This window comes from Aquila chrysaetos, chromosome Z (genome assembly GCF_900496995.4).
Source record: "Aquila chrysaetos chrysaetos chromosome Z, bAquChr1.4, whole genome shotgun sequence".
In the NCBI taxonomy this organism is placed as follows: Eukaryota; Metazoa; Chordata; class Aves; order Accipitriformes; family Accipitridae; genus Aquila; species Aquila chrysaetos.
The window spans coordinates 41,591,962-41,607,695 of NC_044030.1; the positions used below are offsets into that span (position 1 = coordinate 41,591,962).

General features: G+C 38.2%; 1 protein-coding gene across 3 annotated transcripts in view; it reads left to right on the forward strand.

Moving 5' to 3' along the window:
* Positions 1–4,978, forward strand: part of FANCC (FA complementation group C) — an 86,942-nt gene extending 81,964 nt beyond the window's left edge. For all 3 annotated transcript variants that reach the window (XM_041120730.1, XM_030003324.2, XM_041120731.1), the window contains 2 exons: positions 2,571–2,771; positions 4,628–4,978. In XM_041120730.1, coding sequence (XP_040976664.1) covers positions 2,571–2,771; positions 4,628–4,771 — 345 coding nt within the window. In that variant the 3' untranslated portion in view covers positions 4,772–4,978. The remainder of the gene's footprint in view (positions 1–2,570; positions 2,772–4,627) is intronic.
* The last annotated feature ends 10,756 nt before the right edge of the window (positions 4,979–15,734 follow it).

The following is a 15,734-nucleotide window of genomic DNA, read 5'->3' on the forward strand; positions in this document are numbered from 1 at the left end:
CTAGGGATGGTATTTTTTAAATCACTGTGTGGCAGAATTCAGCATTCCTGTGTTATGGCATCTTCTGAGAAGGAAACACAAGAGAAATCACAACAGCAGTCGGAGCAGTAAAGATACTTATCAGACACAGCCCTGAATCCTAAACTTGCCCTTCTATTCTGATTTCTCTTCTGTATCTTTACTGAATTTTGGCATGTATGAGATAGTAACAAGTATGTTATATTCCCATATGCTAGGTAGCATAAGGAAGGAAGCAGTATTCTAACCTCACGCACTGTACTGCATGAAGAGTGCTGTGTGTCTGTGTATGCATGCAAATACATGAAAGCCTTTAATTTAGACCTATTATGCAAGATTGAACTAGCCCAGGCAATCTGATCTACAAAGCCCAGGTTCAAAATTTGGCTGCACCATCTCTACTTTTCCTTAATTTGAAAACAGATTCTGTCTGATTTAAAAATGCAGCTCAGTACACCATGCTAGTAAAACATCACGCTTCCATTTTACATCTACTAGTCCATGTACAACAGTGTGTTCTGCAATATTTTATTTCCATCCCTTCCTCTCCTGCCACCCAGATGGCACTACAAATCTAAGCTCACATCCCAATCACTTTTAAATTTTTTTTTCTCCTTAATTTCTTAAAATCTAGGAGTGCCAGTGGGATGTTGGCTGAGCAGAGTTAGGTTAGAGCTACAGTCAACTAAAGAAACCAGGGTTGGGTTTAGAATGCAATTCGGGGAAAGAAGGCAATACCCAAGCAATAAACATGAGTGAATGAAACTGAAGAACTATAGGTGCAGATTTATGTATGGAACATTGTTCTAACTCCAGCACCACAGAATGAAATCACATTGTCCCATATATAAAATCATCTCCCTGTGTCTGCCCTATTCTATCAGTTTGTTATTCTGTCATGATGTATGACAAACTTTAGTGAGAAAAAAAGCTTTTCCACTGACAGCCCACGCAATTACTCATCTGTTCCCAGAGGTCTAATATTTCAGCTCATTATGATTCTTTTCTTTAGTTACTTCAAGTAAGACATTTTTTTTCCACAGGTCAGGCTACTTCAGAAGCATTCCCACAGTTCATGCAAAACTTCTGCCTTTAGCTAGACATTTGCTTTTTCTTTTAATTTGTCCTTTGGCAGGTTAGCTCTCAGCTCTTTCAAATGGAGTGGTTTCGTCCTCAACCCCTGTACCTTTCACCAGTTAAGGATTAAGATGGGATGGGAATTTCTGGCAGATGCCAAGCTGGAGGACTTTTCATTCAGCATATTTTTGTGTGGAAAGGTGTGCACTCATGACTTAAGATTTTGACTTCCTGCTACTTACTTTAGGTAGCAGCTTATATATCAGCAAGAGTGGAATACATAGGGTTAAAATGATTTAAAGAAGAAAAAGGATACTTTTGCTGTTCACTAGTCTTCACTCATATATGCAGGACTGAATATTCTGCTCCTCAATATTTATTCATTTGTTGGAGTCCTTTTGTACCTTTAGACTCTGAAATATTGGAGGAACAAAAGTTGGAGGTTTTGGCACTAAGAATCAGTCTCCTAGGGTACGTGAGCTCATGGAGCAGAGCCTGCTACTGTCAATCTCTGGTCCCTGGCACACAGGATGAAGGCACAGAAAGAACAGGATGCACAGAGGGATAAAGAATCTTGAAGAATTCCAGTTACCTTTCTTTAGGTTCTGGTATTTGTTGCCTCACACGTAACTGTGGACATAATTCAAGAACAGCAGCTTTTTCCAACTATTTCGTATGGAGTTGTTTATAGGGCAGGGATGAGAAAAGCAACATCAGGTAAATGACTGAAACAAATTGTCCTCATGAACATGGCTGAGAAATGGGTGTCCTTTTCTTTTGGGTCTGCAATGGTATATTTTTCCATTGTTCCTACACTTACTAGGGTTTTTTCTACCAGTTTGTTTGGTTTATTTTTAATATAGTGAACAGAATTATTGTTAGGATTTTTTTTTTGCAATAGTTGCTTATAGTTCTTTTTCCATTTGGTTTTCTAGTCCCAGTAAGAATTAGTTTTTATTGGCTAACTCAAAAGGTAAAAATGTAAGTTGCAAACAACACAGGAAGAAGGAAAAAACTGCATTCTTACCAGAACATTTTATCAGCCAAGGTCAGGTTGCATGGGGATTTAATTGATTTGTAGCAGCAATACAGAAATGAGCCCTTGAGGAGCCTCTGTTCTTTTTCCCACAATGCAAAAATCTGACCATGTTCTGCTGAGGGACTTTCTCCATTTCCTTTTATTATTAAAAAAGGTCAAATCCTGGCTTGATGCCCTGCCTGCTTACTTTGAAAGACCAAAGAAAGTTAAAAAATCCATTCTGTCCACCTCTGTGTGTGTGAATCAGTGTAAAAGAAATGTGTACAGCCCTTCCTTCCCTGTTCTCCCTGCTGCTTAAATTCAAACTCTTTTCATGTTTGGGTAGTTTCTGCCAAGGATTCAGTTTCCTGTTAGTGAATAAATCCAAAGGAAAAATACCATAGGTATGACCTTTGCTCTTCTCTGATCCTGCATCCTTTGAAATTGTTTCCTACAGGTAGAAGCTCAAGCAGTCTACAAGCATCTAAAGATGCTCTTCAGCTGTACAGTCCTTTCTGTCAAACATCTGGAGGCTGCTGTACACGGTATAATGAATATAGAGCAGCGTTGTAACCAGCATCTTATAACACACCTTCTTACCAACTTTTTGCTCTTTTCTTCTGGTGGACATATGATTGCCCAGGAATTTATTTGCCATGTAAGTGTTTCTTCCTTTTTTTCAGTTTAAGTAAAAAATTTTTTTTTTTTTACTATTTTTGATTTAAGTTCCTTCTTCTTAATAAAGAAAACACATAACAGAGAATTAAAGATCATGACCACAGAAACTGTACCTAACCTGCTATATATCTATTTCAGCTACAGTCAAGTATTTTCCTTCTTGACACTTCTTGACAAGATCTCACTGAAAAGGTTGCTGTCCTGACTATACAGCTGCAGAAATAATTGGAGTAGTAGCTTGCAGTTAAGGGATACCTACAGTTCATTTACACCTGGCATAGATAGCATGTGCAAACATTTTGCTTTTCCCAGTTATAAATCACTCCCTTAATTATCCAGCTGCTGCAGAGATGATGGAACTGTCTTCTGTTTTCCATTATGTAAAACAGCTGGTTATTAAGCTTAGCATTGATGAGGTGCCAGAGAGGAAAATGGTGTGATAATGGAGAGAAAAAAAGAAGACCTGAGAGAGTGTCACTTAGGGTGTGAAAAAAGCTGAAGAGGAGTAAAATGTTGGAAGCATGCCACAGTATCTTGCTATCACAGTATCCCAGAGCCTTCAGGTGTATTTGTGCAAACAGTAAAATGTGTTTGTGCCTCTCAAGATAATTAGTGCTATCTTAGTGTGAGATTAGGAATTTATTCCTCTCTAACTATAAACCCATACTCTTTTTAAGAAGTACAAGCCTCCTGTGCAAGCCGGTCTAGGGCCAGTGTGTGGTTTTAGCACTTCAGAAGTGTTTCCTTCGAGCAGCAGTGTGCTCTTCCATCTGTATAGGGTATCTGGCATGTATAGGGACTCTGATTTTATGATGCAGGGAACTAGCAGAATATTTTGGTGGTTATTCTTTCTGGCTGACTAAACATACATAACATTTTTCTGTTTAAGAAAGGCTAAGATATTTCTAGAATTTAGGTGTAAGTTCACAAATGATCAATTTCTTCTTAGCATAAGAATGTAATGATAAAATTAGGGGGGTTGAATGTATTTTTACAGGCTGCTGGTTTTAGTTTCTCTTTTGAGGAGTGTGGCAGTTGAGCAGTGGTGCTGTAATATACTAGTCTGCTACTTTAAACCTCTTCAGGAAGACCAAAGCAAATTTCTTGTTTCTTTATAGAAAGCAACATAACTAACTTTCAAAACTCTTGAGTATTCCCCAGTGGAGGGTGGTCAGGAGCTGTTGTAGGCCAGAGTATGTCGGTATCATTAATTTTGACTGTATCTGTGTAATCATTCATGTGTAACTAGGCTCTCCATGTGATTTGGAAAGGCTTGAAGACAATATATGAAAAGCAGAATGGTATGGAACCAAACTGGGATGCATGGCAGTGGTTTTGATTAGCATAGTAAACTTTGGAATTAATACAGCAGTGGAGTAAAGTTCCTCCTGATCTGCGAAAAATGCAACTTAGAGTCTTTTCTTGGTACTTTCTCATCTTTGGGGGGAGGGATTTATTTTTACTTTTGAAAGCTTTACAGAATTAAATTGTCTCCCCAAACTCACCCAAAACCTCCAGGTGCTTATAGTTGTTTTCTAAGGAGATGACATCTAAATGGTTACACTGTCTGTCCATTTGTGTTTCCTTTAAAAACATTTTGACCTCTTGATTTGTTTTGCTTAAATTTGAGAGAACAGTAGAAATCTCAAAGTTGCTTAGTTCCGCCAAGATGTATGAAAAGACATGCCTTGGGCAGAAGTTGCTTTTGAACTTAGAGCATTTCACGTGTTCAGGGGCGAGGGACAAATCTGTAGTTTTGTTGCAAATATTAACGGAGAATTCTTAGTACTTAGCAACATAATTGCATTATTTCCCATCTTCTCTGTTTCCCTACAGGTTACTGAGACAACTGATAGAAGCAAAGAAGTTTGTAGCCTTCTCATCCGTAGTGCATACAGAATTAACCACAATGGAGAAGAAAACCAAGGGACTGTGAAGCTGCTGAATGAACTTCTTCAAAAACTAACATTGAAAGTTTAGATTTTTGATGTCATCTATTTATCAAGCCAACAAATCAGATCTTTATCCAGGTGTCAGACTTTCATTAATGTCTTGCACTGCAGTTTACCAAGGGTAGAAAAATATCTATGTAAGCATATCCCACAGCTTCGTATTCCCTCATATATATTTGAAAATAATCCTTTGTTTGGAAATGTTAACCTTTTAGAACATAACAGTAAATATTAAAGATGGTTGAAAATTTTGTTCTTAGTACCTTCTTTAACAAGAGACCTATGTCTTGTTAAAGCAGTTCACTCATCTCCTTGTTGTTCATCTGGCTGTGGATCAGTTTTTCTCTCAAATTACACATGGTTTTATTAACAAATAGTATCCAATTGCTTGGCTGGTAAGTTGTTCCTAAAATGTTTTGTTCTATAATTCTGCTTTTATGAAACTACCGATGATCTCAAGTGAGAATTAGTGATTCATGGTGAATGTTCTCAGGAAATCAACAATGTTTCCTGAACTCTTTAGTTCTTTTTGAAAATGTTTCCAAAATGAAACTCCTCTCAGGTTTGCTAAATGATTTTTTTCAGTACTGCAGCTTTCAAAGGACAATGTTCTCTGGAAAGTATTATACCAATAGCTGGTCTCTGTCAATAGATACTGCAGGTGGAAGGTTGCTTGTAGTACAGCCTATTTTCAGTGTTCCATGACTGATACTATTGTTTATTTGTTTAAGAAATCTTTTTTTCACTCAGAAAAAACAGGGCAAGCACAACATAGGCATAAGGAAACTTTGCAGTTTGAGGGCCAAATTTCCTGAAGAGAGCATATGGTTGCAACTCATCTCCTTCCTTTTGGTGTCCAGAGGTAGTTTCCTTGCTTCTTTGTTTACGTTTTTTGTCTCATGCAAAGAGCATGGACAGGGAGCGATGGCTTACTGTTTTACCCTTAGGAAAGTATTTGTCCCAAGAAGTTTTGTGAACCTGTTTCTAGCTTAACTAGAAAAATAAGCATGGAGAACATTAATGGCAGACCATCTTAACCCTTTTCAGTAATTTGTTCTCCTATATTTCCTAGCTTTAATGTCAGGACTTGCGCTATGTTCAAAGATGCTACTTGGAATACTATTCTTGCATATAAAATCAGAGGCATGTATCTTAAATTAACACTTTCTGAATGTAGTATTTGTTTTTGAGCAAGGGAAAAGAAAAACAATTTACTTAGTGTCCTTTGGCTGTTAAAAAGTGGAAGGATATTTTTGTTGACTGATTTCATATCATTTTGCTCCCAGTGAGTCATATCAGACCAATCACAGAAGTTACCTGTCCTCTCAGTGAGTTTGTTAATGTTTGTAATATTTGATTCCAGTACATGAAGAAAGAGTAAATACATAATGTATGTCTGTGAAGAAAGGGGTTTTTTTTCTCTTTTTGGATTCAAAATACTTCTGAATGAAAAATCAGAAAGATACGTTGCAACTTTTCAGTTGTTAGTAGCCACACATATCTAAAAAAGGAAAATCAAGCAACCCAGTTTTCTATTCCCTGAATATCATACCTGAAAAGCATGGGATTAAACTAAATCATTTGTTGATCACAAACGCCGAGATATTTGTCTAGTGGGAACATGTGTGGAGTGCTCTACCTAGAATGATACATAATCTAAAATTTGTGTCCAAAGGAGGAATGATTTTTTTTTTGCCTTAATTTCTAATCCTGTTGTTGGATGTGAGATTCTTTGGTTGTCCTTAAATTCTCTCCACATTACTACTATATGTAATTTTAACTACTTAAATGAAAGATTGGCAGAGTTGCAATATATGATTCTTGCAGTTTTGTTAGGTGAATGATATGAGTATTATATGTGTATTATAGTTGTTGGAGTTTAATTTGTAACCATCCTTTCACAATGCAGTCATTTTTTTTTTCCCACCAACAAAGCACATGAAGATTCTTCTAAGTTTCTTAAACAAAATCAATGTCCTGTTAAATAATGATAAGTCAATTCAAGCATGAAGGAAATGCATAGTGAAGGCAGAAAGAACAAAATTAGTAGTGAATTGGTACCTTCTTGTTTTCCTGTGTTTGGCTTCTTAACAAACACTGCATGATTTAAATATTACAAGGAAGGAGGGTTTGCTAGTTTCAGGAGACTTTAAGGAAGAAACCTAACTGATGCTGTCTGTAACTCTAAAAAGATACATCTGTACTGGCATTCTTTTTGCTTTATTTAGCATTGTTATAAATATTTGGTATTTTTTCCTTGTGCTTTCACAGTGCTTGAATTATGATCTAACTTTGATATAAACCATGATTTTGCGGCACGTTGAAGCTACTTTTTTTAGCTTGCCAGTGGAAGGCAACACTGTGATTTGGTAGATCTGAGTCATGGAAGATTTCTCATATGGTGCCTCCTGCATTATCCATCTAACGTGCATCTTCTCCTCTGTAATCACTGCTTTCTGGAAAAGTTCTTCAGAGCCTTCAGGGCCATACTTTCATGCAGAACCAGCCAATGAGTCCTGAAATCAGGCTTCAAGTAGCTTGTTCTCTTCCATCCAATCTCCATGTCAGCAAACACCCTAATCTTGGATATTATACTGAATATAGAAAGCTTTTCAAAATTTTTCTGCTTCCAGGAGTTTTTTTGAATAAAAATACAAACAGTAAATTTGATTTGTTTGTTGATGATGCTTCTTTTCAGTCTAAGACTGCTAGGTTACAGCTTTTTCAATTCTGCAAGCTTTCCAGCATGGGGCTGAGTGGTTTCTGTGCATTTTCTTCAGAAAAAAGCCACTTCTGTGGCTTTCATTCAACCACGATGTTAGTGCATATAGAAAGCAGAATACATTTTATTTTGTGAGGTATGGTAAGAACAGGTATGTTACCAGGTGTTGGAATTCAGCTGACCAGCAGTAACATGTTAATCTGTTACTTCTGGGATTTGTGATGGTTTCCATACTCACAGCATTGTAAGTGCAAAGAGGCGTTAATAGAAAGTCACACTGAAGATGCGAGTTAATATTAGTTTTGGTAAGTTAGAATTCATGCCATAGTCATAGATGTTTGGCTTGATTTTGGGGGATACAATCCATTATACAAGTTTAGGATGAAACGTCTAGCAAAAATGACTTGTAATTATTAAACCAAACACTACCAAAACAGGTTTGCTCCATTTCTTCGCTGTATTATCCAATGACAGAATAAAATGCTCATGTTCTGTGTGAGTGAATAATGTCGTGCTAATTAAAGTGCAGTTTTTCTTGTGATATAAGAAGGGCATAGGAAGGTGAGAAATTCTGATGCTGAAATGCAGTTTTCTACTAGACCCAAGTTTGAAAAGTCAAAACCTGGAATGTTATGCGAGGAGTCGTCCACCAGAGCACCGAGCATGTTTTTGAATCCATGTTTTTATACTTTCCAGATAGTTTGCAATGGCTTTGTTATACAATCAGCATGTTTTTCTGGGCACCACCAGAAGTTAAACCACTGTAGCTGAATTAGCAGGTGCTTAATTCATAGCAGTGTTCACATGTGGGCCTGTTTAAGGTCACCTACCTCTCTGGCGAGTTTTTCTTACTCATGATGCAATTTTTCTTTAAATGCTTGCCTGGATTTAAAACATATGCTAACGGTAGCTGTTTTATTTGCTGCCTTAGCAGAGAGTTGCTTATTCTGGGAATTTGCTGTTAGGTGATCTGTTCACTAGTAAATGCCAAAAAGGAGTTTCCCATGCTTGCACTGGCCATCTTCCTTTAACCATCTATCTGTCTGCTGGGGAGGAATAAACCTCAGGAGACCCTTTTCATGGCTTAAGTGTACTCACAGTGACTGGGTCCTTTTAGTGGCCAGGAGGCAGCTAAGGATAGGCATTGGATTGCCATCAGCCACTGAAACAAAAATCTGAAATGTCAGCTGGCTGTAGCGGACTTCTAGCAATACAGTTGGTAGGCATAGACTGTGCCTTCATTTGCATTTTACATTCTTGCATGTGTGTGAAGGGAGAGAGGGTGAGAAGGAAGAAAAAGCCCCAAATGTTGAAACTCACTTGCAGAACTTTAGCTGGGGTTTTTATATTCAATTTAATTGTAGTACTGATAGGAATAGGAAATAACAATTCCATATAAGACAGTTAACCTGAACATCAACAAGTAGCAGAAAAAAATCCAGCAACACTATGTCTTTAATAGATCTGTACATTTAATTAACTTCCCATCTCTTAACAAATCTTGCTACTCTAAAAGCATGTTTCATAAGTCTTCTGTATTATGTCAGATGATAGACTCATTTCATGAAAAAGCAGCCCCTAAGGAACAATGACCCTCTCTTTTCTATTATTTTGAATAAAAATATCTGTTAGGCCCATGAACTTTTGCAGATGCATTGTGCCATCTTGAAAAGATCACATTTTTACATATTCTTGACCAAAATGAACAGTTCCACTTAAGTTATCCACATTCTGAATTACACTGTCCTTGAGATTTCCTATGTGTATGTGCCAAATCAGCCTGTATATACAGTTTATTCACTCCCTGCAGTTTTGATTTTATTTCTTAGCTGGTGGGTTTATTTTGAGGCTCCCAAAACAGGTGCATGCAATGTCATTTGCATGCTACTGTTAAAAGTTCCCTTAATATTTCACACACAAGGAAGCAGCTTTTCTTTTTTTTGACTAATGGTGCTGTAACTTCTACTGTGTATAAGTTGTCTAAAGATAGGACTTCCTTCTTTTTATTCCAAACTAACTTGTAATGGTAGCTGAAGATAGGAATTTCCCATCTGTATTATCATTCCCCATAGAGACTATCAGTAAGTGTTTAAGTGCTTTTAATCTCATCATTGTGCTGCACTTTCCTATCAGCTTGAGATGTCTGCAAATAGAGAGGGAGAAGCCAGTATCAAATTCCACTGAAGAGAGGCCTTGGAAATTTGCTACAGAATTAATTCTTAAGATGGAAATGAATGATATGTGTGTCTGTGAATTCAGACATTATCTGTGATTTTTTAGCAGGCAGGATCATTACCATCTTTTCTGGAGACATGATAAAAATACAAATGTTGTTTCCATAGACCACTAAATTTCTTTTTCAAACGCACTGCAAAAACCACTATTATGTTTCAACTTTCCTTTCTTGTGGGTTTGATTCTTTGCTAAAACACAAATGATCAGTGCTGAGCAATACACTGTGCAGCATACTTTTAGGGTCAGACTGAATTGCTATAGTTGCTTCCTCTGGCCTGCTTGACCTAGGCCATGAAAAGATACTGAGCAAATGTCAAGCCCAAACCTTGCAATTAAGCTATAACATCCGTTTTGGAAAGATAAAGCTGTTGGGACTGAAAGGTTTCAGATGATAGCTGTTGGCTGTTTTTCATCATAGCTTTTCTGACCTTGATTTCTTTTCAACAGTTCTGCTTCTGCTTGCTGTATTGTGAGAGCGAGCTTGCAGACGCAGTTACTCTTTAGGAAGAAGCATTGCCTTTTCTTTCTCTCCCCCTATCACCTTTTATTTCTCTCCCCGCTCTCCCTTTCTGCCCAGGATCCAGGATGAATGTAGGTATGATCCATAATGGGTTTCCAGGAGAACGAAGATCAAGCAACCAAAACCAAGCGGGTTTTGCTACGCTCAGGTAACGGTGCAAGTCATCCAGTGTACCTATCAGGGAAGGGGAAGACACACGTCAGCCCCTGTATGTCCCTATGTGTGTGATGCCAGCTCTGCTCCCAGGCCCTACCCTAGCACAAATTTTAATATGTTGATTACTGTTAATTTACACCCATGAAGTTAGTTTATTTTTAGTAAGATCCACTTTGTTCTGACGATCTGTTCTGCCTTTCCAGCAGCTGAGCTAGAGACGGTATTTCATCTTTCACCTTTTCTCTGTGGCTGTACAAATGGTAGATCCAGTCACTTTATTTTTTTTATTTTAAAGATGGAATACCACAAAGTTATGCAGACATCATAGAATGAAGTTGAAGAACTTGTGCATAAAATCACATATGAGCTCAATATCTGTTCTTTCTACTGAGATCCTTCACAGACATACTTCTGTCTAACCACACAGCAGTCTCTAAGTCAGCTGTTTCCTGCCCTGATTTCTTCAGACTTGGCAAACTTAATTGTCATAGAATATTGAAAGAAGACAAGAGTTTGGTATTATATCCATGCTGTCTCCCCTCTGCTTCAAAAATCAGGCATTTGAACAGCCCAGTAATGGTATGCCACTTAAACTGTAACGCTACTTTGGGACAGTTCTTCAAAATGTATTGTGGACTCTGGCAATCCACATGTATTTAAAGAAAGTATGAAAAGGACTGCCACATGACATCCTGTGGTGGTGCCACTTTCACCATTTTCCTGACAATTCCGTTTTCTTTTGTGAATCTGAAAGAGAGTTGGCTCTGATTTTTCAGACATTCAGAGAGTAATCTTCTCCTTCCTGACTGCACTGGGAGCAGTGGGTCCTCACCACCTCTGAAACACACCAGAAGCCCCAGTCTTTACTAGCTGTGTTTCAAAAGAGAGAGAGGCATAATTTGGGGGGATTTTGTTTCTTGCATGTTATAAAACTGTGGGTTTGGTGCTGGATGCTCTTGATGCCACAATATAAATTATAATGCTAAAAATACACCAACTTTTAGCGTTGATCTTCATTCTGTGGTGTAGAGCAATTGCTTTTCTCAGCATCACATCTAACCTACAGCTGATGCTGGCATTACTTGATTTCGGTAAAAGAGAATCAGCTAGCTTAAGATGTAAGACCTTGGTCTTTCATACTTTTTTTCTTAGTATGACTGCTTCCCAATTTCCCACTCTTTCCTCCCATCTATTGAGTGGGAAACTTGTGCATTCCTGTGATTTAACTGAAGAAAGGAGAGGCAAGTGCTAGGGAGAAGTGGAGAAGCTGTGTATAGAAACCATAAAATCTCAGTAGATGGGCTTACTTGTTCTTGCATAAAATGGACAACCTTGTGAGTGATTATTCATCTGACTCTTCATCTATGTAAAAAAAAAAATAATTCAGCATTTATGTCATGTAGTTGCATTTTTTTTATATTCAAGCAAACAGGGACAATTTTTTCCCTCAACTAAAATGGGGAGCTTATTAAAAAGCCTTCTTATAGTCAAAAGGAACAGGAGGAACTAATAATAAGCTTAGGGTGTGATGGGCAGTTTCAGCACAAGTGGTGGCAATGACAAAATCTTAATGGCAGTATTGCAGAGTAATATTGCTGTATTACTGAAGGGAACAAAGTGAGTTCAAAATGAATTATGCCATGACTGTAGGGAAGGGGCATATGGAAGGTGGAATGAGGGAGGAGGGGGCTTACATTGTACATTAAGGCACAAGAAAAAGGAAGAGTACTTTTCAGACATAAAATTGAAAAAATTGGAATGAAATTTTAATTGGTCATGCTTGGCAGTTAAACAGGTGAGCTTCGGGCACAACAAGAGAGAGATGCAGAATGGAGTAAGATGGCTGCTGACACATGGTCATTTTTAGTTTTGTTCTGTTTGCAAGAGTTGACTGTAAGGGGGTACAGTTGTAAAGCAGATAGCTGTTACTACCAAATATAAAAACAACTAAAGAACAAAGTTAGATGATACTGTGATGTAACAACTTGAGGTTAACATGAGGCTAAAAGAAAATACACTTTTTTCTGTGTAGTAGATGATGACCACTGTCCTTTCAGGACTAAAGATGAAGTGAAATACATTATGGTGCCAAACACCAGCTTCTCAAACTAGCCTGTTTAGATCTAGCAATGTCTAGTCAAGATGGCTGAGGATGATGCTAGTGGCAAAACAGACACCATTGGCTCATGAATAAAGTGCCCCAGAGTGAGTTTCAGCAGAGAGCCCCAGTGCTGAGACACCACTCCCAGCAAGCCCAGAGGAGAAGCCTGGAAGTACACAGAGAAGCAGCATTTTTCAGAGACGGCTGAAGTGAGCTACATTAACTGAAGGTTGCAACGATGCCCAGCTGCTGCTCAGCAGCGCGCGAGGGGACAGCAAAGCTGTCATCTCTACAACGGGGGCAATAAGCAAAAACAGGCTTTTGCATGGTAGTACTGTGGGCATTACCGCTGTTGGGGTACTGTGCTAATACAAAGTGATGCTCAGCTGATAATTCAGTTCTGTTTCCTGATGCATAAATTATAATGAAAAAGCAAATCTTTACACAACTGCAATTTCTGCATGCCTTCAAATAACAGTTATAACAAATGCCTGTTCTTCTGGCAGCTATAAGCAGCAGGAATCAGGCCCTTAATTTTGTGCAGAAAATATGCCCTCTGTTTTACTCACAGTAAATGGACAAATGCAGTTTATCTCCTAAGCACTGTGCAAGTGTCTCAATTTCTTTACACACTGGCATATTTCACTGGCACAAAATGTCAGCTTGCCAGCAAGGTGAGTTTTTAAAATAATTTTTCCAATATGTTGTGCCCACAGAAACAAGGGACCATATCTGTGTTAGTGTACACATTCACTTAAGTATTTATATGTGCCTAAACTCATTATACTTGTGGTGAAATTCTAGATGAGTCAGGCTCCTCTTTTTGGTCGCTTCCTTGTCGTTCCTTGCAATTAATTTTTTTTTACTACTACTCTGGGCATCTAGGATTGGGGCCAAGAACAGAAATGCATTTGCATATCTGTTAAAATCTTTGCCTGTTATAGAAGATATCAAACCTGACTCACGAATACTGGCAATTGTAGCACAAGGGTGGATATTTTATAGTTTTAAAAGACCACAAAAAATTTACTTTTAGATATTAAGAATTAGTGTCCTGCAGTAAGGTTTGCAGTGAATTAGAAGAAGGTTTTGCCCTCAGTATGTGGGTTTATGTCAAATGGTAGTCCTACTATAGAATATAGCCCTACTATGAGAGGGCTTTGCCCAGAGGAAAATACCATTACGTATTGGGCATATTACGATGGGCAACCCCATCCTGAAAGGTGTAGGCTTGTCAGATATTTCCAGTCCAGTTTCTGCATGGAAAGAATCAACTTAAAATGAGCAAAGCCTTTGGCATGTAATGGCATATTGTAACTTAGCTGCTTGTTCATTCTTACAAAGGTGCCATGGTTTCCTCCCCCATGCTTAAGGTATGCAGAGGATCCTACACCTGCAAATTCTAACAAAACAGCTAAACTTTTCTGTAATAGAAATACCAGCTCTCAAGACTTTATGAGCTGTGGAGATGAACTGGCTGGCTGCAGTACTCTGCGTGGTGATACATTATCATGGCCTAGCTCTATAGAACTTCTTTTGGTTTTGTAATATCCTTCTTCATAGTGCTTTTCATGTGTCAGAAATTCATATAGGCTCCTTATGTCTTGAGTCCTACTTGTTTTCTCAAGCTGCCTACTTGCTCAGGCTGCATTTCTGGCTAGACCTGTTGTTTCCAGGCTAGACCTTTTTCCTTCCCTCTTATGTGCAAGGAATGGGCAATACGGTACAGTTAATTCCCTCCTAAAGGAGAAAACACACAGCCAGCAGCAGCTGCAAACACTTCCTAGCAAAGCTGAAGACAGAAAACAAAGCGGAGGAACTGCTGCCAGCAAAATGGTATGTTTTACCCCATGTTTGTAGCAGAAAGCATATGACCAGGAATGCAGCTCCTCTGAGGGGGCAAGGGACTTGCCTAGGTCACCCCCTCATTTATGGTGTGCCTTTACTGTGAAGAAGTGACCCAGTAAGTGGCACAGGAAAATAGGTGGTGAGCCTTGCCTAACTGTATGGATACAGTTTTAGCTTAATCTGACATTCATTTTTACAGTTAAAAGCTATGTCCAGACAAGTATCAGTGAGATCCTAACCAGCTGTTCGATCAATGAAATGAGTGGGACACAGTCCAGCCTTCTGCATGGGGCTTTCTAACGCTATACAAAGTAAAACTACCACTGTGTTTGGAAAGGACTGTATTAGGGATGGGAGAAAAAAACAAACAAAATGCTTTATTTTATTCAGAGGCGGTTGACTATGAAACAGAAGTAGAATGAAATCTAAGTAGGTCAAAGACACAGCTGCGTGAATGTCTGTGCTTGCCATAGCCATGTACGTTGATATGTAAATGTATGTTACCACTAAAGTCTCAGTTTTCACCTCCGAACAGACATTTAATGTTGTAATGTTTCTGCCACTTTCCCCAAATGCCCGACTATACTTAAGAACACCTTCTTAAACAACAGGCAGTTTCACTGGATTTTAGTGTGTTGACAGTCAAGTCCGGATAGAAGTATCATTTGATAAATCACTTCCAGTAATGATTTTAGTTACAATAAGTTTGGAAATGGATTTTTTTTTGTTGTTTGCTTTTATTTACTATAATTAGAATCTACAACTTCTTCCTCTCAGGAAGTTAATATGGAAACACCCATCTGGGGAGAATCTTGAGTAAAATAAACGGTAACATTGGTTTATTTATTTATTTATTTATTTATTTATTCGTGCTAAGCTTTCAATAGGGCCTGCTAAAAACTTAAATGACACTTTGTATGGTTCACTCCCAGAGCTTTTTACATGATTCAGAAGGATTTTAAACTAATGCTAATGCTTGTATCATGTTAATGAAGCTACTGTATAATACAGACAGAAGTCTCCTGTTCTCTCTTACTTCTGATGAGCTATGGTGACAGTAACTATGTGAAGCCACCTTCAGCTTCCTTCTTGATCTGCAGCCTCACTCTATTTAGCAATGCTTGGACTAACAACAAAAGGCCATACAAGCCCAGATACTGGGCCAGACTTGCCACCTCTTTGCCATTTTTTACGTTGTTTTTGGTGTTAGTGTTTTATTTTCTGTTCATTTTCTCAGTTGCTACAATGCATGATGGATCACAAAGTTGTTGCGAGGGAACTCAATGTTCAAGTTCATGCTCACGTTAATACTGCTGAGACAGACTGGAACAGCTGTTGCAAGCAAAAAAAACTACTGCTGTGCTCAATATTATAAAAAGGTAAGGTAATTAAGTAGAGTGTTTTGAAAG